The 25,770-nt window shown below is 50.9% G+C and overlaps 1 protein-coding gene across 1 annotated transcript in view; it reads left to right on the top strand.

Moving 5' to 3' along the window:
• Positions 1–25,269, top strand: part of EPG5 (ectopic P-granules 5 autophagy tethering factor) — a 272,060-nt gene extending 246,791 nt beyond the window's left edge. Inside the window, exons 43-44 of the mRNA XM_075327440.1 lie at positions 6,661–6,775; positions 24,098–25,269. Coding sequence (XP_075183555.1) covers positions 6,661–6,775; positions 24,098–24,280 — 298 coding nt within the window. The 3' untranslated portion in view covers positions 24,281–25,269. The remainder of the gene's footprint in view (positions 1–6,660; positions 6,776–24,097) is intronic.
• The last annotated feature ends 501 nt before the right edge of the window (positions 25,270–25,770 follow it).

The raw sequence follows: 25,770 nt of genomic DNA, 5'->3' as shown, positions 1-25,770 counted from the left end.
CCCTGTGGGCACATAGCCTTAGAAGTAAAAAAAAGAGATAGAAAAGAGAAGAAGTAAGAAGACCCTGGATTACATGAGTGCAGCAATAGCACCTCACAAGGAAGAGACCACTATCCTATATTGTTAAGTGACAAGGATGGAAAAGACCCCCTAAATCACAGATTATTGCAGTGCAGTATTTACCGTATTTTTCGGATTAAGACGCACTTTCCCTCACAAAAACCCAAATGTAGCTTTCCGGGGGAGGTGGAGAGGGGTCACTTGAGATGCCACGCTGTGCTGAGGGCTTACTGCACGCCGTGCAATGTGTTGCGGGCTGTGAGGCAGGGGCCATGTTGGCGGTGCATTCTTCAAATAATGGCACCCTAAGTTAGCACATGCGCAAATGGGGCTCTTGGCTGAAGATCTTATCTGTGCGCCTCCAGCCTATTGATCTCCCTGCAGTGGACTTAAGGAAAATGGCCCCTGGAGGTGGCGTGTGTGCAGATGAGATCTTGGCTTGTTATTGAGCCGAGAGCTCCATGTGCGCACGTGCCGAGTCCAGGCGCCATTTCTTTGAAGCCCACACAACCGACAGCTTCTGGATGCTCCTCCTGCCTCACAGTGCCCGCAGCGAGCATCTGGGACACCTGCTCCACCTCTCGCAGCATTGCCCTAATCCAGCACCGCCCCTGCCTTGTGTAACCCCCCCATCACCACCTGTGCCACTCCTCCTCCGGTAAGACACCACCGGATTATAAGATAGACCCCATACATTTTTTTAAAAAATATTTTTTTCTAAATTTGGGATGCGTTTTATAATCTGGTGCGTCTTATTAAGCGAAACATACGGTAATATGGATTTCTTTATCGTTCCTATGGGAGACCCAGACAATGGGTGTATAGCTTCTGCCTCCGGAGGACACACAAAGTACTACACTCAAAAGTGTAGCTCCTCCCTCTGAGCCTATACACCCCCTGGAGAACCAGATCTAGCCAGTTTATCGCTTTGTGTTCAGGAGGCATACATCCACACATGCATTCTCATTTGATTTTTGGACAGAGTTTGAAGAAAAGCGGGTCCAAGCCTGGACTCCCGGCATGTCCCTTCTCACCCCACTGTGTCGGCGGTGCTGTTAAGGTTGATTCCAAGGCTGGAGCCTTACATGCCGTGCTCCTTCACCATCCCTCCTGGGCTCTGGCTTGAAGTGAGAGCCAGCACGGTTCTCCATGCTTGGCAGGAGACCGGTCTCCATCCGCAGCCCTTCAGGATCCTGCTGGACCGGAGCACTCATCCCCAGGGACTTGGAACCCTGCGTTTCAGCAAGCTAAGTACCTGAGACGTTTATAATTGGGGGTCCCTGTACTTTATTGTTGTGGGAGAGTGTGCTGAGTGAGTTTTATGACATTTCCGGCGGGTTCTCTTGCTGTCGCCTGAGAACCGCGCCGAGGGTGCCTGCGCGCCGGCCGCACCGCTCAAATTTAGGCCCCGGCTTCGCCGGAGGCCTACTTTCGGTTTCACTGCCCTCGCATGTCATTCATGCAGAGGGACAGCGCGGCTCCGCCCAGCGGCCGTTCTGCCCAGGGAAGAGACACTCCTCACTGAGTACATGTCTCCTCCCCTGTAAGTCTCTATGGTCCTCCAGATCCCGCTCTCAGAGTAAGCCCCGCCCCCTCTCTTCGCTCCGGCGGCCATTTTCTCAGCGTTTTTCCCTGCGATCAGCACTGGTCTGCAGCATCCCTGCTGAGGTGCTTGGGGGTCCGGGTTTCGGGATCTGGAGGGCACACAACACCGCTCCAGCGGTCTGGTAAGCCACAACCTCTGGTTGCGGACCTCTGTATATACTCTCTGGGGGTCATTCTGGCAGAGCCCCCACTCCAGCAGCATGTCTCACACGAGGAGCAAGGCTCCAAAGCTGTATTCAGTATGCACTGCATGTAAGCTCCTACTGCCTGAACCGAGCACCTATCCACATTGTGATGCCTGCTGTAACCTGACGATGCCTCAGCCTGGAATCGCACCCCCAGTGGTCTCTCCGGCTGCTCCGGCTCCTGTGGCTGAACTCCCGACTTGGGTAGAATCCTTATCTAGGTCTATCTCCCAATCTTTTGCCGACTCCATGGGACAGCTGTCCAGGACTTTGCTGAACATGCATCAGCCCCCTTCACAGGGTGCCTCTGCTGCTAGGGCTCTCTCAGGACCGGAGCTCACAAAGGATTCATCATCTGGTCCCAGACCCCGTCCTCCTCTCCTTCCTCGTCCCGCGGCTCTGTTTCAGAAGCTGACTCGCAGGACGAGGGGGATACCTTTACAGGGGGCTCGGAGGCTAACTCCATGTTCCCCATTGATCTGTCCGAAAGTGACTCAGATGTTAGTGATTTGATTGCGTCCATTAATTCTGTACTGGATCTCAATCCGCCAGTATCAGAGGAGCAACCCTCTCTGGCAGAAAAGCACCAGTTTACCTCGCCTAAGAGGACAAAGAGTGTGTTCTTTAACCACTCCAGTTTTCAGGCCGCTGTGACCAAGCCTAAGGCCTGTCCTGACAAACGCTTCCCAAAGCGTGGTTCTGATGACCGTTTTCCCTTTCCACCTGAGGTAGTCAAGAAGTGGGCTCATTCACCAAAGGTAGACCCCCCGGTGTCTAGACTCTCAGCCCGGACCATTGTATCAGTGGCTGATGGCACCTCTCTTAAGGATTCCACTGACCGCCAGGTTGACCTTCTGGCCAAATCTGTATTTGAGGCGGCAGGGGCCTCGTTCTCCCCGACTTTTGCAGCAGTGTGGGCTCTCAAAGCCATCTCTGCTTCTATAGAGGAGATGCATTCCCTCGCCAGGGAATCTATGCCCGAAATGGTTACCTTAACTTCCCAAGCTTCAGCTTTTTCATCCTATGCCATGTCTGCCATGCCGGAGGCTTCTCACCGCACTGCGGTGGCTTCGGCTAATTCCCTCGCTATCCGCAGGATCTTGTGGCTTCGAGAGTGGAAGGCAGATGCTTCTTCAAAGAAGTACCTTGCTGGACTCCCTTTTGCTGGGTCCCGGCTGTTCGGTGAACAGCTGGATGAAATTATTAAGGAAGCTACTGGCGGGAAGAGTACTTCCATGCCACAAACCAAAACCAGGAAATCTGTCCAGGGTAGGAATCAGTCGAGGTTTCGTTCCTTTCGTTCCTCCAACTGGTCGTCCTCTATGCCCTCGGCCTCGTCCACTAACTCAGCCAAGGACCAAAAATCCAACTTGCGCACAAAAGCGCGTCCACAGAAGACCGCAGGAGCTGCTGCCACTAAGGCAGCCTCCTCTTGACTATCTGTCCGCGCCAGCAACGTCCTTAGTTGGTGGCAGGCTCTCCCACTTTGGCGACGCGTGGTTTCAACACGTCTCCGATCAGTGGGTGTGGGATATCATCTCCCACGGCTACAGGATAGAATTCTCTTCCAGCCCGCCAGACAGATTTTTTCTGTCAACTCCCCCCTGCTCCAAGGCCGCCGCCTTCTCTCTTCTCATGTTCAGGTGTGGCATTTTCGCATGGAGTCTCTGCGGTCAGTCTTTGCCTCAATGACCCAAGGGGATTTCCTGGCATCCATCGACATCAGAGATGCCTATCTGCATGTGCCAATTGCAGTTTCACACCAGCGTTGGCTACGTTTTGCAATCGGAGAGGAACATTTCCAATTCGTGGCTCTTCCCTTCGGGTTAGCCACGGCCCCTCGGGTATTCACCAAGGTCATGGCAGCAGTGGTTGCGGTTCTGCACCTCCAAGGGTTGGCAGTGATTCCTTACCTGGACGACCTTCTAGTCAAGGCTTCATCCAGCGCAGACTGTCAGCGGAGTGTCTCGCTCACTCTCGCCACTCTAGCCCAATTCGGGTGGCTTGTCAATCTGCCCAAGTCCACTCTGACTCCGACCCAGAGGCTCACGTACCTAGGGATGCAGTTCGAGACTCTGCCGGCACTTGTGAAGTTGCCCTTAGTCAAACAGCAGTCCCTCCAACTGGCGGTGCGCTCTCTGCTGAGGCCCCGCCGTTATTCTATCAGGCACCTGATGCAGGTGCTGGGTCAGATGGTGGCGTCAATGGAGGCTGTTCCCTTTGCCCAGTTCCATCTGCGTCCACTGCAGCTGGACATTCTCCGCTGTTGGGACAAGCGGACTTCCTCCTTGCACAGGTTAGTGGCTCTGTCGCCACAGACCCGGAGCGCTCTTCAGTGGTGGCTTCGGCCCCTCTCTCTGTCTCAGGGACGCTCCTTCCTGGCCCCGTCCTGGGTGATCCTCACCACGGATGCCAGTCTATCCGGCTGGGGAGCGGTATATCTCCACCACCGAGCACAGGGCACTTGGACTCCGTCCGAGTCAGCCCTCTCGATCAATGTGCTGGAAACCAGAGCCGTGCTTCTGGCTCTCCTAGCTTTTCACCACCTATTGGCGGGCAAGCACATCCGAGTCCAGTCAGACAACGCGACAGCGGTTGCCTACATCAATCACCAAGGCGGAACACGCAGCCGCCTGGCAGTGTTGGAGGTACAACGCATCCTTCAATGGGCGGAGGACTCCAAGTCCACCATATCCGCAGTCCACATCCCAGGCGTGGAAAACTGGGAGGCAGATTATCTCAGCCGTCAAACCGTGGACAGTGGCGAGTGGTCCCTGCATCCGGCAGTGTTTCAGTCAATCTGCCGCAAGTGGGGCACTCCGGACGTGGACCTAATGGTATCCCGTCACAACAACAAGGTTCCGGTTTACGTGGCTCGCTCCCACGATCCTCAGGCATTCGCCGCGGACGCTCTGGTTCAAGACTGGTCCCAGTTTCGTCTGTCCTACGTGTTTCCCCCTCTAGCTCTCTTGCCCAGAGTTCTGCGCAAGATCAGAATGGAGGGCCGTCGAGTCATCCTCATTGCTCCTGACTGGCCCAGGCGAGCTTGGTACCCAGACCTGCTCCATCTGTCCGTAGAGGTGCCGTGGCATCTTCCGGACCGTCCAGACCTTCTCTCACAAGGTCCGTTTTTCCGCCAGAATTCTGCGGCTCTCAGATTGACGGCGTGGCTCTTGAGTCCTGGATCTTGACGGCTTCTGGTATCCCCCCTGAAGTCATCTCCACTATGACTCGGGCCCGTAAGTCTTCCTCTGCCAAGATCTATCACAGGACTTGGAAAATTTTCCTGTCCTGGTGCCGCTCTTCTGGCCATCCTCCTTGGCCTTTTTCCTTGCCGACCCTTCTGTCCTTTCTACAGTCCGGTCTGCAGCTGGGACGGTCCCTCAACTCTCTCAAGGGACAGGTCTCGGCTCTGTCAGTACTGTTCCAGCGGCGTATCGCCCGGCTGGCTCAGGTCCGCACCTTCATGCAAGGCGCCTCTCACATCATTCCGCCTTACCGGCGGCCCTTGGATTCCTGGGACCTCAATTTGGTTCTCTCGGTTTTGCAGAAACCCCCCTTTGAGCCTCTTAGGTAGGTTTCTTTGTTTCGTCTTTCACAGAAAGTGGTCTTTCTAGTGGCCATAACTTCCCTCAGGAGAGTCTCTGATTTGGCTGCGCTCTCTTCGGAGTCACCTTTTTTGGTTTTTCATCAAGACAAGGTGGTTCTCCGTCCGACTCCGGACTTTCTTCCTAAGGTGGTCTCTCCTTTCCACCTTAACCAGGACATTACCCTACCTTCCTTTTGTCCGGCTCCTGTTCATCGCTTTGAAAAAGCGTTGCATACTCTGGATCTGGTGCGTGCTCTCCGGATCTATGTGTCTCGCACCGCTGCTCTTAGGCGGTGCACCTCTCTTTTTGTGCTAACCACAGGTCGGCGTAAGGGCCTCTCTGCTTCTAAGCCGACCTTAGCCCGTTGGATTAGGTCGACCATTTCGGATGCCTACCAGTGTTCTCAGGTGCCTCCCCCGCCGGGGATCAAGGCACACTCGACCAGAGCTGTCGGTGCCTCTAGGGCTTTCAGGCACCAGGCTACGGCTCAGCAAGTCTGTCAGGCTGCCACTTGGACTAGCCTGCATACCTTTTCAAAGCACTACCAAGTGCATGCTCATGCTTCGGCAGATGCGAGCTTGGGCAGACGCATCCTTCAGGCGGCTGTCGCCCATTTGTGAAGTTAGGCTCCGCCTACTTCTTCGTTTTTCTGTTTATTCCCACCCATGGACTGCTTTGAGACGTCCCATTGTCTGGGTCTCCCATAGGAACGATAAAGAAAAAGAGAATTTTGTTTACTTACCGTAAATTCTTTTTCTTATAGTTCCGTATTGGGAGACCCAGCACCCTCCCTGTTGCCTGTTGGCAGTTTCTTGTTCCGCGTGTTATCACCGGCTGTTGTCGTGGACAGAGTCTCCGGTTGTTCCGGTTCTTGCTCTGTTTTTACTTGTGGGTGGCTATTCTCCTTCAGCTTTTGCACTAAACTGGCTAGATCTGGTTCTCCAGGGGGTGTATAAGCTCAGAGGGAGGAGCTACACTTTTGAGTGTAGTACTTTGTGTGTCCTCCGGAGGCAGAAGCTAAACACCCATGGTCTGGGTCTCCCAATACGGAACTATAAGAAAAATAATTTACGGTAAGTAAACAAAATTCTCTTTTTACCGCTTCATGCTCTTTGCATACGGCCTCGAGAACTTTTGGGATGGGAGTTTTCTATGTGAGATGAGATTGTGGTGCCTCTTTAGAGTGTGTTGCTTAATGTCAGGTTCTCTGTTTATTCCAGATTTAGGATTATCTCTCGCAGTCTGGCCGCCTTCATTGTAGCCCAGATTCCTGCTGAAAATCAAGTGCGCCTTAAGGCAGGATCTGGGCCTCATCTGTCGCCAAGAGCTCAACAGGTAACTTTACCATTTTAATATTAAACTAACTTTGAGATCAGACGTGCGAGTACATTCATATCTTGTGCTGATCCCGAGGTCCATATTGTTTTATTTCACTAGAGCTGAAATACCCCAGTATCGCCTGCATTATTAGGGGTCCCGCTCGCAAAAGAAGGAGGTGTCATTTTTATACCAAACATGGTCCAGTCATTTCTTGTTCCCCCACATTCAGGGTCAGACGGCCTATCTGGCAATCTTGGCAAAAGTCGTATTGGCCAGTACCGGCAGCGGGCCGCATCCATTTCACATAACATTTAGCGATCCCTGCATCCTCAATACGCGGCTTGTGTTAAACTCTAGGGCAAAGCAGAGAGCCATCAGCTCCCTGCTCCTTCACTCACTCTTAAAGCTGCAGGCTGCATCATGTGTGGGGCCCGTCAGAGCCATACAGGGGACTTTGCTTCATCCTGTTACCTCTGCCAGGCCACAGACTGCAGTTGGGGGGAGGAGGAGGACCGCACCGCTCATCATGGAAGCCAGATGAAGTGAATTTCAGGGGGCGGAGGTTTATTGCTGGAGCAATGAAGGCCTGAAAAAAGCATTACTATTCTATTGGGGCACAGAGGATGAACTTTCATTAGGCACAGTTGGGGGCTTTATTACTGTGGAGGCGCAAATTAGAGCCTCACCTATTACCACTGTAAAGATTTTGTGCTACTGTTAAGACATATTTGGACTAGAGATGTGCAAAACAATCTGCAGGATCCTGGTCTACCGGCTACGTCCTTATTCCTTGGATGCCGGACGGGAGTCCTATGAGAACACCTTACTACTACTGGTCGGAATTAACAAGTGGCACTTCTGATTTGTAGGCCCGGTGAAATATCACAGTTGTGGCTTGATATCGGGCCAGACCTTCTAATCTAAGCAGGTAGGAGACGATTCACAGGACTCCCATCCAGTGCGTACGGAATACTGATGTGGCTGGTGGAAAAGTGTCCTGCAAATCGATTTGCTCTTTTCTAGTTATGATCCTTAACGGCCATAGACACCTTTTGCATTATTTTATTGTGCTTTTGCCTTCTAAATACAAAATTAGCATTATACAATGCTTTGAAAAAGTATTCATACCCCTTGAACTTTTCAACATTTTTTTGGGGTTACACCCAACTCAGAGATTCATATAATAACAAACACAAGTTACAGTTATAGAAGATATAATAATTAAAGCAAGAATAAAGACAACCCTGTTCGTAAGAGCTCACACTCTACATTGGGGTGAGGTGGGGGTGACACAAGGTTCAAGAGCTTATTTACAACAAAGGTCCAGACATCTTCAAAAATTGGGGTGGATAGATAAAGGCTGCATGAACCAGTCATCAGCCAATCTTTGTGATGATTTTGGGTGCAGTGGAGTCTGATGGAGTGTTATGTTCTGAGAAGTGGTGGAGGGGTTCTATATGAATTGACTTCGAATAGGGAGGGTGAACGTCAAGCCTACAAAGATGTGTTTTGAGTGATAGGCCACCCTAAAAAGAGAGGTGTTTTGGGTGATAGGCCACCCTAAAAAAGATGTGTTTTTAAAGAGCGTTTGAAGCTGTGCAAGTTGTGGATCATCCTAGTTTCTTGGGGTAGAGAATTCCAGAGGATTGGTACATCTCGAGATAAGTCTTGGAGCCGGGAGTGGTAGGTTTGGATTAGTGTAGATGTTAGTCGAACGTCTTTTGCGGAGCGTAGAGAATGGGTAGGGTGATAGACAGAGAGGAGGGTGAAGTATGGGGTGCCATGCTGTGAAGAGATTTCTTTTCTTAATGTTACAAGCTGGGTAAAGATAGAGGAGGTTGAGTATGGAACATTAGAGACTGGAGTGGGGGGCAGTGCACCGAAGTGTTCAGAAAGGGCAGATCATAGAGCCTGTAGATAGGAAGGAAAGCACAATGGGAGAGTGGATCGCACAGAGGCACAGTAGGGAGAGGCGATTGAGTATCGAACACTTCTCAGCGTAATTGCCTGTTAGTACAAGTTAGAAGAGATGGCTGATAGTCCGTAAGAGGAGAAATCCATCCAGAAATGAAGCTGTGCTGATACACGAGAGCTAGTGAAGACAGCAGCATCCTGGACACACATGACGCACATCCAGCCTTCGTGACTTGGCGGACGCACAAGAAAACATTAAAACTCGGAGTAAACAGCTTACAGTGGGTACGGAAAGTATTCAGACCCCTTTAAATTTTTCACTTTTTGTTTCATTGCAGCCATTTGGTAAATTCAAAATAGTTCATTTTTTTTCTCATTAATGTACACTCTGCACCCCATCTTGACAGAAAAAAAACAGAAATGTAGAAATTTTTGTAAATTTATTAAATAAGAAAAACTGAAATATATCACATCGTCATAAGTATTCAGACCCTTTTCATATTTAAGTCACATGGTGTCCATTTCCTTGTGATCCTCCTTGAGATGGTTCTACTCTTTCATTGGAGTCCAGCTGTGTTTAATTAAACTGATGGGACTTGATTTGGAAAGGTGCACACCTGTCTATATAAGACCTCACAGCTCATGTCACACCAAATGAGCATCATGAAATCAAAGGAACTGCCCAAGTAGCTCAGAGACAGAATTGTGGCAAGGAACAGATCTGGCCAAGGTTACAAAAGAATTTCTGTAGTACTCAAGGTTCCTAAGAGCACAGTGGCCTCCATAATCCTTAAATAGGAGAGGTTTGAGAGCACCAGAACTCTCCCTAGACCTGGCCGTCCAGCCAAACTGAGCAATCATGGGAGAAGAGCCTTGGTGAGAGTGGTAAAGAAGAACCCCAAGGTCTGGCTGAGCTCCAGAGATGCAGTAGGGAGATGGGAGAAAGCTCCACAAAGTCAACTTTCACTGCAGCCTCCACCAGATGGGCGTTTATGGCAGAGTGACACGAAGGAAGCCTCTCCTCTCCAAGGACAGGACGACTGGTTGCAAGTGAAGGAAAGATGAATGTGGCCAAGTATAGCGATATCCTGGAAGAAAACCTCATCCAGAGTGCACTGGACCTCAGACATAGCCGAAGGTCAACCTTCCAACAAGACAGTGACCCTAAGCATACAGCTAAAATAACAGAGGAGTGGCTTCAGAACAACTCTGTGACCATTCTTAACCTAAACCCAATTGAGCATCTCTGAAGAGACCTGAATATGGCGTCCACCAACGTTCACCATCCAACCAGACAGAACTGGAGAGGATCTGCACGGAAGAATGGCAGACGATCCCCAAATCCAGGATTCCAAGAAGACTCATGGCTCAAAAGGTGCTTCTATTCAATACTGAGCAAAGGGTCTGAAAACTTATAACCATGTGATATATCAATTTCTTTGTCGCTCCATTGGGAGACCCAGACAATTGGGTGTATAGCTTCTGCCTCCGGAGGCCACACAAAGTATTACACTTTAAAAAGTGTAACCCCTCCCCTCTGCCTATACACCCTCCCGTGCATCACGGGCTCCTCAGTTTTTATGCTTTGCGTTGAAGGAGGCACACATTCACTCAAGCTCCCATTTTAGTCAGCAGCAGCTGCTGATTGTATCGGATGGAAGAAAAGAGGGCCCCTAACAGGGCCCCCGGCATGCTCCCTTCTCACCCCACTAAGTCGGCGGTGCTGTTAAGGTTGAGGTACCCATTGCGGGTACAAAGGCTGGAGCCACATGCCGTTTTCCTTCCCCATCCCTTAGAGGCTCTGGGAGAAGTGGGATCCTAACCGGTCATCCAGGCACTGGGACCGGGCTCCCTCCGCAGCCCCTGTGGGATTCTGACGGACAGGAGACTGAGTATCATCAGGGACAGGCCCTGCATCATAAAGGTACTCTGTGTCCCCTTGGGGACGGTGCATGGAGCACTTGGTCTCAGACGCTGCAGCGGCTGCTGTTTTTGTGTGACGACCGGGACTACCGCGCCGACCGCGGTATTAAATTTAGTCCCCGGCTTTTGCGGCCTAGTGCATTAAACTCCTGCCCCCGGGCCTGCCAGTCAGAGGTAAGGGCGGGACGGTCGGCCTGACGTCGACTGTGAGGGCTGGAGCATACTTTAGTGTCCTCCTCCCCCCTCACTCATCACTCTAGGGCACCAGATTCCCGCACTTTATTGATCACGCCCACGGCTCCCTCCTCCCCTTAGAACGCCGGCAGCCATGTTTTCAACACATTCTGCTGGTGGAGGACTTCTGGCTGCAGCTCTGGGAGACCCAAGGCAGGGAATCTGGTGGACACACACCGCTCTGGGCGGTCGGTAAGCCACACCGGTCACCCGGTGCTGGTCCCCCTAGGGTGCCGAACTGTATATAATATATATATTATATTTGTATACATTTTCTAGGTTCGGCTGCAGTGTTTAGCCTTTGGCTATATACCCTCAGTGATTACTCTCCTAGGAGAGAACAGCATGTCGGTCACAAGGAGCAAGGGTGCCAAGACACAGGGTTATTTTGCAACCTGTACCTCTTGTGCGGCTATGCTACCTGCAGGTTCCACCTACCCTCACTGTGAGCAATGCTCGGGCCCTGTGGCACTCGCTCAGCCGGAGCCTCGGGCACTGGTGGGACCCTCGGCCCAGGTAGAACCGCCGGCCTCCCCTGTCCAGGCGGCAGGGACAGAGTTTGCAGTTTTAGCTGAGAAACTCTCGGAGTCACTTTCACAATCCATGGCTCAGTCTATGGACAAATGGTCTGCTAAGATACTAGAAGCCTTACAGTCCAGACCGGCCCTTACACAGGCCCCGGGCACTGCGGGGTCATCGCCCCCAGGCCCCTCTCGGTCTGCGCCGCAGCATGCTACTGGGGTGGCCCCTAGGTATCACGTGGAGGACTCCGGCACGGACCGCAGTCCCAGACCGGCTAAGCGGGCTCGCTGGGAATCTTCCCCGACTTCATCACGCTGTTCGGGGTCTCAGCTTGAGGACTCTCTGGAGGATGAGGCAGAGGTCGCAGCCCAGGGCTCTGACCCTGACGTTGCTCTCAATCTTGATACACCTGAAGGGGACGCCATAGTAAATGACCTTATAGCGTCAATCAACCAGGTGCTAGATCTATCTCCCCCGCCTCTACCTGTGGAGGAGTCGGCTTCACAGCAGGAGAAACACCAGTTTAGGTTTCCCAAACGTACACGGAGTGCTTTTTTCGATCACTCTAACTTCAGAGATGCTGTCCAGAAGCACAGAGCTTTTCCGGACAAGCGCTTTTCTAAGCGCCTTAATGACACACGTTACCCCTTCCCCTCTGACGTAGTCAAGGGTTGGGCTCAATGTCCCAAGGTGGATCCTCCAGTCTCTAGACTGGCGGCTAGATCCGTAGTAGCAGTGGCTGACGGTTCATCGCTCAAGGATGCCACTGACAGATAGATAGAGCGCCTAATGAAATCCATCTTTGAAGCCACAGGCGCGTCTTTCGCCCCGGCCTTTGCAGCCGTGTGGGCACTCCAAGCTATCTCAGCTTGTCTGTCTGAGATTAATGCGGTCACACGTACCTCTGCTCCGCAAGTAGCGTCTTTGACTTCTCAGGCGTCGGCTTTTTCGTCCTACGCCATGAACGCCGTCCTGAACTCTGCTAGCCGTACAGCGGTAGCATCCGCCAATTCGGTGGCAGTCCGCAGGGCCATGTGGCTACGCGAATGGAAGGCAGACTCTGCTTCCAAGAAGTTCTTGACCGGTTTGCCTTTTTCTGGCGACCGATTGTTTGGCGAGCAATTGGATGAAATTATTAAGCAATCTAAGGGAAAGGACTCGTCCTTACCCCAATCCAAGCCAAAAAGACCTCAGCAACGGAAAATTCAGGCGAGGTTTCGGTCCTTTCGGCCCTCAGCCAGATCCCAATCATCCTCGTCCAACAGGCCACAGAAGAGCCAGAGGAACTCTTCTGCATGGCGGTCTAAGTCACGTCCTCCAAAGACCGCCGGAGGCACCGTCTCCAAGGCGGCCTCCTCATGACTTTCGGCCTCCACAAACCGCATCCTCGGTCGGTGGCAGGCTCTCCCGCTTTGGCGACGCCTGGTGGCCACATGTCCAAGACCGATGGGTGAGAGACATTCTGTCTCACGGTTACAGGATAGAGTTCTGCTCTCGTCCTCCGACTCGTTTCTTCAGAACATCTCCGCCCCCCGAGCGAGCCGATGCACTTGCTCAGGCGGTGGACACTCTGAAGACAGGAGTTGTGATCCCCGTTCCCCTTCAGGAACGTGGTCGCGGTTTTTACTCCAACCTGTTCGTGGTGCCAAAAAAGGACGGATCATTCCGTCCCGTTTTGGACCTCAAATTGCTCAACAGACATGTGAGAACCAGACGGTTTCGCATGGAATCCCTCCGCTCTGTCATCGCTTCGATGTCACAAGGAGACTTCCTAGCATCAATCGACATCAGGGATGCCTATCTCCATGTGCCGATCGCACCAGAGCATCAACGCTTCCTGCGTTTCGCCATTGGGGACGAACACCTTCAGTTTGTGGCACTGCCTTTCGGCCTGGCGACAGCCCCACGGGTCTTCACCAAGGTCATGGCATCCGTTGTGGCAGTCCTGCACTCTCAGGGCCACTCGGTGATCCCTTACTTAGACGATCTCCTGGTCAAGGCACCCTCCCGGGTGGCATGTCAACACAGCCTGGCCGTTGCTCTGGAGACTCTCCAGAGGTTCGGGTGGATCATCAATTTCCCAAAGTCAAAATTGACTCCGGCCCAATCACTGACTTACCTCGGGATGGAGTTTCATACTCGCTCAGCGATGGTCAAGCTTCCGCTGGACAAACAGCGTTCGCTGCAAGCTGGGGTGCACTCTCTCCTTCGGGCCCAGTCACACCCCTTGAGGCGCCTCATGCACTTCCTGGGGAAGATGGTGGCAGCGATGGAGGCAGTCCCCTTTGCGCAGTTTCATCTGCGTCCACTCCAATGGGACATTCTCCGCAAATGGGACAGGAGGTCGACGTCCCTAGACAGGAACGTCTCCCTTTCTCTGGCAGCCAAAACCTCTCTTCAGTGGTGGCTTCTTCCCACTTCTCTGTCGAAGGGAAAATCCTTCCTGCCCCCATCCTGGGCTGTGGTCACGACGGACGCGAGTCTGTCAGGGTGGGGAGCGGTTTTTCTCCACCACAGGGCTCAGGGAACCTGGACTCCGACAGAGTCCTCCCTTCAGATCAATGTTCTGGAGATAAAGGCAGTGTACCTAGCCCTAAAGGCGTTCCAGCTGTGGCTGGAGGGCAGGCAGATCCGCATACAGTCGGACAACGCCACGGCGGTCGCGTACATCAACCACCAGGGCGGCACGCGCAGCCGTCAAGCCTTCCAAGAAGTTCGGAGGATTCTGCTGTGGGCGGAGGCCACAGCCTCCACCATCTCCGCAGTTCACATCCCGGGCGTAGAAAACTGGGAAGCAGACTTTCTCAGTCGCCAGGGCATGGACGCAGGGGAATGGTCTCTTCACCCGGACGTGTTTCAAGAGATCTGTTGCCGCTGGGGGACGCCGGACGTCGACCTCATGGCGTCTCGGCACAACAACAAAGTCCCGGCATTCATGGCACGGTCTCAAGATCACAGAGCTCTGGCGGCGGACGCATTAGTTCAGGATTGGTCGCAGTTTCGACTGCCTTATGTATTTCCTCCTCTGGCAATGCTGCCCAGAGTGTTACGCAAGATCAAGTCCGACTGCCGCCGCGCCATCCTCGTCGCTCCAGACTGGCCGAGGAGGTCGTGGTACCCGGATCTGTGGCACCTCACGGTGGGTCAACCGTGGGCACTCCCAGACCGACCAGACTTGCTGTCTCAAGGGCCATTTTTCCATCTGAATTCTGCGGCCCTCAACCTGACTGTGTGGCCATTGAGTCCTGGCTACTAGCGTCCTCAGGCTTATCTCAAGATGTCATTGCCACTATGAGACAGGCCAGGAAACCAACGTCCGCCAAGATCTATCATAGGACTTGGAGGATCTTCTTATCCTGGTGCTCTGATCAGGGTTTTACCCTCTGGCCGTTTGCCTTGCCCACTTTTCTTTCTTTCCTTCAATCCGGAATGGACAAGGGGTTGTCTCTCGGCTCTCTCAAGGGACAAGTATCGGCGCTATCCGTATTTTTTCAAAAGCGTCTAGCCAGGCTTCCGCAGGTCCGCACGTTCCTGCAGGGAGTTTGCCACATAGTCCCACCTTACAAGAGGCCGCTGGAACCATGGGATCTTAACAGAGTGCTAAAGGCTCTTCAGAAACCACCTTTCGAGCCACTGCGGGATGTCTCCCTTTCACGTCTTTCGCAGAAGGTGGTCTTTCTAGTGGCAGTCACATCGCTCCGTAGAGTGTCGGAGCTTGCAGCGCTGTCATGCAAAGCCCCCTTCCTGGTTTTTCACCAGGATAAGGTGGTTCTGCGTCCATTCCCGGAATTTCTCCCTAAGGTGGTATCCCCTTTTCATCTCAATCAGGATATCTCCTTACCCTCTTTTTGTCCTCATCCAGTTCACCAATGTGAAAAGGAGTTGCATTTGTTAGATCTAGTGAGAGCACTCCGGCTCTACATTTCTCGCACGGCGCCCCTGCGCCGTTCTGATGCGCTCTTTCTCCTTGTCGCTGGCCAGCGTAAGGGGTCGCAGGCTTCCAAGTCAACCTTGGCTCGGTGGATCAAGGAACCGATTCTCGAAGCCTACCGTTCTTCTGGGCTTCCGATTCCTGCAGGGCTGAAAGCCCATTCTACCAGAGCCGTGGGTGCGTCCTGGGCATTGCGGCACCGGGCTACGGCTCAGCAGGTGTGTCAGGCGGCTACCTGGTCGAGTCTGCACACTTTCACGAAACACTATCAGGTGCATGCCTATGCTTCGGCAGATGCCAGCCTAGGTAGGCGAGTCCTTCAGGCGGCGGTTGCCCACCTGTAAGAGGGAGCCGTTGTCGGCTCTTTTTATTGGGGTATTCTTTTACCCACCCAGGGACTGCTTTTGGACGTCCCAATTGTCTGGGTCTCCCAATGGAGCGACAAAGAAGAAGGGAATTTTGTTTACTTACCGTAAATTCCTTTTCTTCTAGCTCCTATTGGGAGACCCAGCACCCGCCCCTGTTCCCTTCGGGCTGTTGTTCTTTTGTGTACACATGTTGTTCATGTTGAATTGTTCTTTTGGTTCATGGTTTCAGTTCTCCGAACATCCTTCGGATTGAATTTACCTTAGACCAATTTATAACTTTCCTCCTTCCTGCTTTTGCACCAAAACTGAGAAGCCCGTGATGCACGGGAGGGTGTATAGGCAGAGGGGAGGGGTTACACTTTTTAAAGTGTAATACTTTGTGTGGCCTCCGGAGGCAGAAGCTATACACCCCAATTGTCTGGGTCTCCCAATAGGAGCTAGAAGAAAAGGAATTTACGGTAAGTAAACAAAATTCCCTTCTTTTCAATGAACTTTGTTTCTTTGCAGCCATTTGGTAAATTCAATAAAGAGTGAAAAATGTAAAGGGGTCTGAATACTTTCCGTACCCACTGTATGTAAAAATAATTTACAGTCTTTAACATTGAGAAGTAATGGTGGATCGGCAGGATTTGCAAATCACTGAGTGCCAAATTAGTAGAGTTTGGCTAGGTCCTTCCCGGAGGGATATATGGCTATTTTCTGTGTCAAGACTCATAACAGATGCTCCACGGACCTTTTTTTTTTTTTTAAATTAGAAGAGTTTGTCATTATTTTAGTGATATTTTCACCCCTACAGTAATATATATGTGTGTGTGTGTGTGTGTATATATATATATATATTATGTGTATGTGTGTGTATATATATATATGTGTGTGTGTGTGTGTGTGTGTGTGTGTGTGTGTGTGTGTGTATGTATATATGTACAGTGCCTACAAGTAGTATTCAACCCCCTACAGATTTAGCAGGTTTGATAAGATGCAAATAAGTTAGAGCCTGCAAACTTCAAACAACAGCAGGATTTATTAACAGATGCATAAATCTTACAAACCAACAAATTTTGTTGCTCAGTTAAATTTTAATACATTTTCAACATAAAAGTGTGGGTCAATTATTATTCAACTCCTAGGTTTAATATTTTGTGGAATAACCCTTGTTTGCAATTACAGCTAATAATCGTCTTTTTTAAGACCTGATCAGGCCGGCACAGGTCTCTGGAGTTATCTTGGCCCACTCCTCCATGCAGATCTTCTCCAAGTTATCTAGGTTCTTTGGGTGTCTCATGTGGACTTTAATCTTGAGCTCCTTCCACAAGTTTTCAATTGGGTTAAGGTCAGGAGACTGACTAGGCCACTGCAACGCCTTGATTTTTTCCCACTTGAACCAGGCCTTGGTTTTCTTGGCTGTGTGCTTTGCGTCGTTGTCTTGTTGGAAGATGAAATGACGACCCATCTTAAGATCTTTGATGGAGGAGCAGAGGTTCTTGGCCAAAATCTCCAGGTAGGCCGTGCTATCCATCTTCCCATAAATGCGGACCAGATGGCCAGGCCCCTTGGCTGAGAAACAGCCCCACAGCATGATGCTGCCACCACCATGCTTGACTGTAGGGATGGTATTCTTGGGGTCATATGCAGTGCCATCCAGTCTCCAAACGTCACGTGTGTTGTTGGCACCAAAGATCTCGATCTTGGTCTCATCAGACCAGAGAACCTTGAACCAGTCTGTCTCAGAGTCCTCCAAGTGATCATGAGCAAACTGTAGACGAGCCTTGACATGACGCTTTGAAAGTAAAGGTACCTTACGGGCTCGTCTGGAACGGAGACCATTGCGGTGGAGTACGTTACTTATGGTATTGACTGAAACCAATGTCCCTACTGCCATGAGATCTTCCCGGAGCTCCTTCCTTGTTGTCCTTGGGTTAGCCTTGACTCTTCGGACAAGCCTGGCCTCGGCACGGGTGGAAACTTTCAAAGGCTGTCCAGGCCGTGGAAGGCTAACAGTAGTTCCATAAGCCTTCCACTTCCGGATGATGCTCCCAACAGTGGAGACAGGTAGGCCCAACTCCTTGGAAAGGGTTTTGTACCCCTTGCCAGCCTTGTGACCCTCCACGATCTTGTCTCTGATGGCCTTGGAATGCTCCTTTGTCTTTCCCATGTTGACCAAGTATGAGTGCTGTTCACAAGTTTGGGGAGGGTCTTAAGTAGTCAGAAAAGGCTGGAAAAAGAGATAATTAATCCAAACATGTGAAGCTCATTGTTCTTTGTGCCTGAAATACTTCTTAATACTTTAGGGGAAACAAATAGAATTCTGGTGGATTGAGGGGTTGAATAATAAATGACCCTCTGAATAAACTTTTCACAATTTAAAAAAAAAAAAAAAAAAAGAAATAACATTCTTTTTTGCTGCAGTGCATTTCACACTTCCAGGCTGATCTACAGTCCAAATGTCACAATGCCAAGTTAATTCCAAATGTGTAAACCTGCTAAATCTGCAGGGGGTTGAATACTACTTGTAGGCACTGTGTGTGTGTATATATATATGTATAGATATATATATATATGTATATGTATATATATATATATGTATATATATGTATATATATATATATATATATATATATATATATATATATATTGTGAGGTAGCGCGGTCGGCTGCGCAGCAGAAGACACGGGATCCAGGCATCAAGGTTCACAGCACACGGTGTTTAATCCAAACAAAAAAAGTCCATAACAAAATACATGTGCCTCTCCAGCAGAGGGCTCAGGAAGTTCTGGTCACTTCCCCCACACCCGGCACACCTGCCCTCGTTCCTGTTTCCTTTTAACCCTTCCTTAAGCCTGTAGGGAAACAGCATTAACCCTATAGTGGATTTACTTTCTATCATGGAGTGAGCACAACCTGGGCGAGACATACCGGCCGTCATAGATAACCCCGGTCACAGTCTCACATACCCCCCCCCTCAGTTCAAGCGTGCGGGGTTGAACTCCAGCCATCAAGCACGGGCCGCGGGACAAGGCATCGGCGTTGCCCTGCAACCTACCGGCCCGGTGTTCAACCGTAAACCGGAAGTTCTGCAGAGAAAGGAACCACCGGGTAACCCGGGCATTCCGTTCCTTGGCGGACCTCATCCAGACCAGTGGAGAGTGATCCGTCACCAAGCGAAACTGCCGACCCAGCAGGTAATAGCGTAGGGACTCCAAGGCCCACTTGATCGCCAGGCACTCCTTCTCCACTACGCTATAATTCCGCTCGGGAGGGGTGAGCTTCCTACTCAAGAAGGTGACGGGGTGTTCCTCCCCCTGAACCACCTGAGACAGCACTGCCCCCAGGCCGACCTCCGAGGCGTCAGTCTGTACTATGAACTCCTTCCGGAAATCAGGGTTGACCAGAACGGGCTGTCCGCACAGGACCCCCTTCAGGGCCCGGAAGGAGTCCTCGGCCTGCGGAGTCCACCGCACCATGACGGACTTCTTGCCTTTGAGAAGGTCCGTCAAGGGGGCTGATAGTCCCGCAAAATCCTTTACAAACCTCCTGTAGTACCCCACGATACCCAGGAAGGCCCTAACCTGCTTCGTGGTCAGGGGTCTAGGCCACTTCTGGATCGCCTCAACCTTGTTAATTTGGGGCTTAATCACTCCTTGGCCTATCACGTAGCCCAAGTAGCGGGCTTCCGTGAGTCCCAATGCACATTTCTTGGGATTGGCTGTCAATCCGGCTGTTCGAAGCGCGTCCACCACCGCTTGTACCTGTTCCAAGTGGGTCTGCCAATCGGAGCTGTAAATAATGATGTCATCCAGGTACGCTGATGCATACGCCTGGTGGGGTTCCAGCACTAAGTCCATCAACCTCTGGAACGTGGCCGGAGCGCCATGTAACCCAAAAGGCAAGACAACATAGTGGAAGAGACCCTCCGGCGTAACAAAAGCTGTTTTCTCCTTGGCGGACTCCGTTAGTGGCACCTGCCAGTACCCTTTGGTCAGGTCGAGCGTGGTAAAATATCGCGCCTGTCCCAGCCTATCAATCAGCTCATCCACCCGGGGCATGGGGTAGAGATCGAACTTGGATATTTCGTTCAATCTCCTAAAGTCATTGCAGAACCTTAAGGAGCCATCGGGTTTTGGTATTAGGACAATCGGACTAGCCCATTCACTCCGGGATTTTTCGATGACCCCCAGGCGTAACATTGTCTTTACTTCCTCCGATATGGCTTGTCGTCGAGCCTCCGGCACCCGGTATGACTTCAGGCGTACCTTCAGGTGGGGCTCGGTGACAATATCATGTCGTATCAGACTGGTCCTACCGGGCAGCTCGGAGAAGACATCGGGGTTCTGCTGAACCAACCGTCTGGCCTCTCGCCTCTGTTGCTTGGTGAGGGCTTCTCCAATCCTTACTTCCGGTTCGTCCTCTCCGGAGGTCGCTGGAGCCGGATGTGAACGACCCGAAGAGGAGGGAGGTGGGGAAAAAACAGCCATCAGGCTTTCCCGTTCCTGCCAAGGTTTTAATAGGTTGACATGGTATATTTGTTCAGGTTTCCGCCTACCGGGCTGCAATACTTTATAGTTGACCACCCCGACTCTTTCCTTTATCTCGTAGGGGCCTTGCCACTGAGCCAGGAATTTGCTCTCCGCCGTGGGGATCAATACCAACACCCGATCCCCGGGTTTAAAGGTCCGCACGGTGGCTTGTCTATTGTAGCGGCCGCTTTGCGCGGCCTGAGCCTCCTGTAAGTGCTCCTTCACAATTGGCATGACCGCGCTTATGCGGTTCTGCATACCCAAAATGTGTTCAATCACACTTTTATGGGGGGTGGGCTCTTGTTCCCATGTTTCCTTTGCCAGGTCCAACAATCCCCGGGGATGGCGCCCGTATAACAATTCAAAAGGCGAAAACCCCGTGGATGCCTGTGGCACCTCTCGTATGGCAAACATCAAATAGGGAAGCATCATATCCCAGTCTTTCCCGTCTTTTGAAATCACCCTTCTTAGCATGGTTTTCAGGGTTTTATTGAAACGCTCGACTAAACCGTCCGTTTGCGGATGATACACAGACGTACGCAACTGCTTGATCTGGAGTAGCCGGCATAGCTCTTTGGTCACTTTAGACATGAATGGGGTCCCCTGATCCGTAAGGATCTCCTTGGGCAATCCCACCCGGCAGAACACAGCAAACAACTCCCGAGCTATAAGCTTTGCTGCAGTATGTCTGAGAGGTATCGCCTCGGGATACCGGGTGGCATAGTCAACGATCACTAGGATGTGTTGGTGCCCTCGAGCGGACTTTACGAGGGGCCCCACCAGATCCATCCCTATCCGTTCAAAAGGGACTTCTATAATGGGTAACGGTACCAACGGACTGCGAAAATGGGTCAGGGGTGCAGTAAGCTGACACTCCGGGCAGGTTTCGCAGAACCGTTTTACCTCCCCAAAGACCCCGGGCCAATAGAACCTTTGCAATATTCGCTCCTGCGTTTTCTTGACCCCTAGGTGGCCACTCATCAGGTGTTTATGAGCCAAGTCGAGGACCCGCCGGCGATGCGGCTGGGGCACCACCAACTGTTCTACCCCTACGCCCCGTATTTCATCTACCCGGTAGAGTAAATCCTGCTTAAGAGCGAAATGGGGGTACCTTACCTGGGCACTGGGCAGCTGTGCCACCCCGTCAACTACTGTCACCCGACTCCGGGCATGTATTAACGTAGGGTCCTGGAGTTGGGCTGTCCCAAACGTATCCGGGGACGCCTCCAACTCCGGGATGGGCTCGACCGTCTCAGCCTCTCCTGCCAATACCTCTAGGGGTGACCTATCGGGTTCACACTCTGTCCCTATCATCGTGACCCCTACGGCAGGTGTCCCGGATTCAGGATTGTAGGGCTCAGGTCCCGGACCGACCAATATCTGAGGGGACTTAGGGGGTCCCCTCCATAAAGTCCAAAAATAGGGCAGATCCCTTCCTAGGATCACGTCATAAGGAAGAGTGTTAAGAAGTCCCACCTCATGTTGCACCTGACCGCAAGGTGCTGTGATGGTGACAATCCCCGTGGGATAGTCGTGGCGGTCCCCATGTATGCAAACCACCCCCACAGTGCGTCCTGTGGCCTTTACTTTAGCTCTCAAGGTGGATCGCACAAGGGTCACTAAGCTTCCGGAATCCAACAATCCTGTAACCGGACATCCATTCACCTGTATTTGGCACAAGTGGGGCTCTGTCTCTGGGGAGACCAGGTCAGCGGTACACACCACCTGAGCATACATTGAACCCCGCCGGGTAACCCCACAATCCATGGGCTCCGTGGTGAGTGGACACTGGGCTTCCATATGTCCCACCCGCTGGCACCGCCAACATCTAATAGGGAAGGAAACCCCCTTGACAAGTTGTCGTTTAGGGTACATGGCCTTCCGGACCTCAGGAACGGCGGGCGCGGCCTCAGCCAGGATGGTAGCGGACTCCTGTACCGGTGTCGGCGGTGGGTCCTTGGCCCTAGGCTTGGAGGGGCCGGACCGACGGGCGGTACGCAAAGTCTCAGTGTCCCGTATCAAGTCCTGCGTAGCCACATGCCGCTCTACCAGGGACACTAATTGGTCCAGGGTACTCGGGTCACCCTGTCCTACCCACCGTTGAACGGTGACGGGTAAAGTGCGCACAAAACGATCCACTACTACCCTTTCCACCATTTGCGCCGGGCTCAGAGTGTCAGGCTGCAACCACTTTTTTACAAGATGTAATAAGTCATAGGCCTGGGAGCGTACGGGTTTGGCTTCCTCATAGAACCACTGATTTACCCGCTGAGCCCGTACATAGGTATTCACCCCCAACCGAGCCAGTATTTCGGCTTTCAGGGTCACATAGTCAATGGCGTCCTCGGTACCGAGGTCCAGGTACGCTTTTTGGGGTTCCCCCGTCAGATAGGGCGACAATACCTCAGCCCACTGCGGGGTCGGCAGCTTTTCCCGCTCGGCCACCCGCTCAAACACCGCCAGGAACGCTTCCACATCATCACCCGGGGTCATCTTTTGCAACGCTTGTCTCACCGCTTTCCGGACGCTGCCGTCGTCACCCGGTCCCGGGGTTGTTGCTGCCGGTCCGGCACGGATCGACTTGGCCAGGAGAACCATCTGTTCTTGGTGCCTTTTTTCCTGCAATTGTAAGGCTTGCTGCTGACGTGCATTGGCCTGATCCATCTGTTCTTGGTGCCTTTTGTCCTGCACTTGCAAGGATTGCTGCTGACGTGCATTGGCCTGCTCCATCTGTTCTTGGTGCATTTTGACCTGCACTTGCAAGGATTGCTGCTGACGTGCATTGGCCTGATCCAACTGTTCTTGGAGTTTTTTTTCCTGCACTTGCAAGGATTGGAGCAGGTGTGCATTGGTCTGTTGCTGCTGTGCATTAGCCTGTTGCTGCTGTGCATTAGCCTGAGCCAAATGCTTTAGTATGTCCTCCATGGCGTCGCCGGGTTTTGGGCTGTAGTATAGCCGCTCGAATCCAGGACATGCGCAGCTGGGTCACCAGGGATGGATGCTACACCTCACCGGCTGTCATGCCCGCATTCTCCACCATATGTGAGGTAGCGCGGTCGGCTGCGCAGCAGAAGACACGGGATCCAGGCATCAAGGTTCACAGCACACGGTGTTTAATCCAAACAAAAAAAGTCCATAACAAAATACATGTGCCTCTCCAGCAGAGGGCTCAGGAAGTTCTGGTCACTTCCCCCACACCCGGCACACCTGCCCTCGTTCCTGTTTCCTTTTAACCCTTCCTTAAGCCTGTAGGGAAACAGCATTAACCCTATAGTGGATTTACTTTCTATCATGGAGTGAGCACAACCTGGGCGAGACATACCGGCCGTCATAGATAACCCCGGTCACAGTCTCACAATATATATATACATATATATATATATATATATATATAATATATATGTGTGTGTGTGTAATTAATAATATATACCCATGAATAAGTGACCATAATCCATTGCGAAACGTACGTCGGGTCCTCCACTCGGAGCCTCCTCTCCACGGGCAAGCTGCTGTAATTGGCGCCTTAGGTATATCCTGCCACGCTATTTCTTTTCCCCGATGTTGTGATATTACTAATTTGTCTATCCAGGGGTTACCATTACATTGGTGTGCCAGGATTAAGGGTGAATATCCAGCTATGCATGCTTGCCTACCCACCGTACTTCCATCACTGTATATTTAATTTTCACATATTTAACTAGTCGTGTCATGTGCATTGTTATTTGTATGAAATTTTTTAACTAATTGTTATAATAAAATTGTATTTTAATATTTATACCTCAAAACTCAGTGGTTTCTCTTTGTTTACATGGTATTGGCGTTGGTATGGGGTCAACACCTTTCTACATCCTTGTGGTTGGCCCTGGACTTTGAATTTAAAACGTGCCGCAGGTTTCTTTGTTTAATAGTAATATATATTTCTATATTACAGGCATTGAATACCGTGGAGTCCTTGACCTCTAGTAAACAGTATGCGGAGTACCAGGAGCAGATCTCGCAGGCCATTCAGTTTATCCGGTACCCGGGCCACTGCCTTCAGGACGGGAATACGCTGCTAGCCCTCCTCATCAACTCCCTGTACCCAGAAGTGCATTATCTGAATATTATCCGATAAGCTGGGAAAATCCCACATCTGGGACTCTTCTTTTTTTTCATTTTTTATATGTTTTTGTTTTTTTCTTCCTCTTTTTATCTCTCCTTCCATGTTTTGGTGACAGACTACTTTCTCCACGCATTTCATGTTTTTAGAACAAAAAATGATGTATTGATGTTTGTGTGTGCACTAGTCAAAGAAAAGTTATCCACGTAAAAGTCATGAGTAAAGGACATGGGTGAGAAAGAGAAAATGACATATAAGGTTCTGGCATGTTCCGCCTTAAAGGGGCTCTCCACCCAAACATTTTTTTTCCTAAAAATCTGATTACTAATGCAGGCTAAAAAAAGAGGAGGACCAGACATGATTGCTGCTTTTCTTCTCCTCTTTTGTCGGAGATCAAACTCATTTAGACCCTTTAAGTTTCGTTTTAGAGTAAATATATCCGTGTCCACAAGGGTGCAGTATTATATTAAAGCATTGTCAAGAAGGGGGGGGCGTAGAAATATATTTCCAGTGGGCGACAGCGAGCACAGGACAAGAATATAAAGTCTGCGCTCCATCCCGAGGCATGATGGCAGAGACATATAGAATATAAAAGTGTATTTAGCAAAATGTTTAATTATTTTATCACCTCACCATTGGAAGAATGTTTACCGCACCGATAATGTGAATATCAGTCGCCGGCGGAGTTGCCCTTTAATTGTATCTATAGAGTTGTTTATTATTACTTGATGGCAATTTTTAAAATCCCCCTGAATATAGAGTGACAGTGCCAAAAAAAACAAACACAGCAGCGATTCGCTGTGCCTGAAGTCAGAAGGAAAAAAGGTCAGATTTCGTTATCTGATTGGACAGTTTGGAAGACGGAGTAAAGGTGTTTGGGTCAGCAGCTGAAGGGTTAATTGCCAAACGAGAAATGTATATGTGTATTATGTGTCTGTAGTTTAATAGTGGAAGTGACGTATGATGTATATGTGATTTATTTATAAAAAGGGCTTTCATCATTATGTACTTCGCCTCCTATCTGCCATTTGTAAGGCACCAGAAGCTGTGCATATACAGTTGAAACCAGAAGTTTACATACACGCTCTAAAAAGACACATCTGCAGGTTTTTCTCACTATCCGACATGAAATTGGAATAAACCTTTCCCGTTTTCAGTCAATTAGGAACCAAAATTATTTATATTTACCAAATGCCAGAATAATGAGAGAAAGTGAGAATGTTTTAAGGCATTTTTATTACTTTCTGAAAAGTCAAAACTTTACATACACTAAAGGGTACTTTGCACACAACGATATCGCTAACGATATATCGTCGGGGTCACGGTGTTCGTGACGCACATCCGGCGCCGTTAGCGATATCGTTGTGTGTTACTAAAAGGAGCGACGATCAACGATCGCAAAAACGTCAAAAATCGTTGACGCGTCGCTCCTTTTCATAATATCGTTGGTGGTGCATGCCACTGGTTGTTCGTCGTTCCTGCGGCATCACACATCACTGTGTGTG

Source organism: Anomaloglossus baeobatrachus, chromosome 1, assembly GCF_048569485.1.
Source record: "Anomaloglossus baeobatrachus isolate aAnoBae1 chromosome 1, aAnoBae1.hap1, whole genome shotgun sequence".
In the NCBI taxonomy this organism is placed as follows: domain Eukaryota; kingdom Metazoa; phylum Chordata; class Amphibia; order Anura; family Aromobatidae; genus Anomaloglossus; species Anomaloglossus baeobatrachus.
Note: the sequence above shows the minus strand (reverse complement) of the source record. Positions and strands in the feature narration are given on the sequence as shown.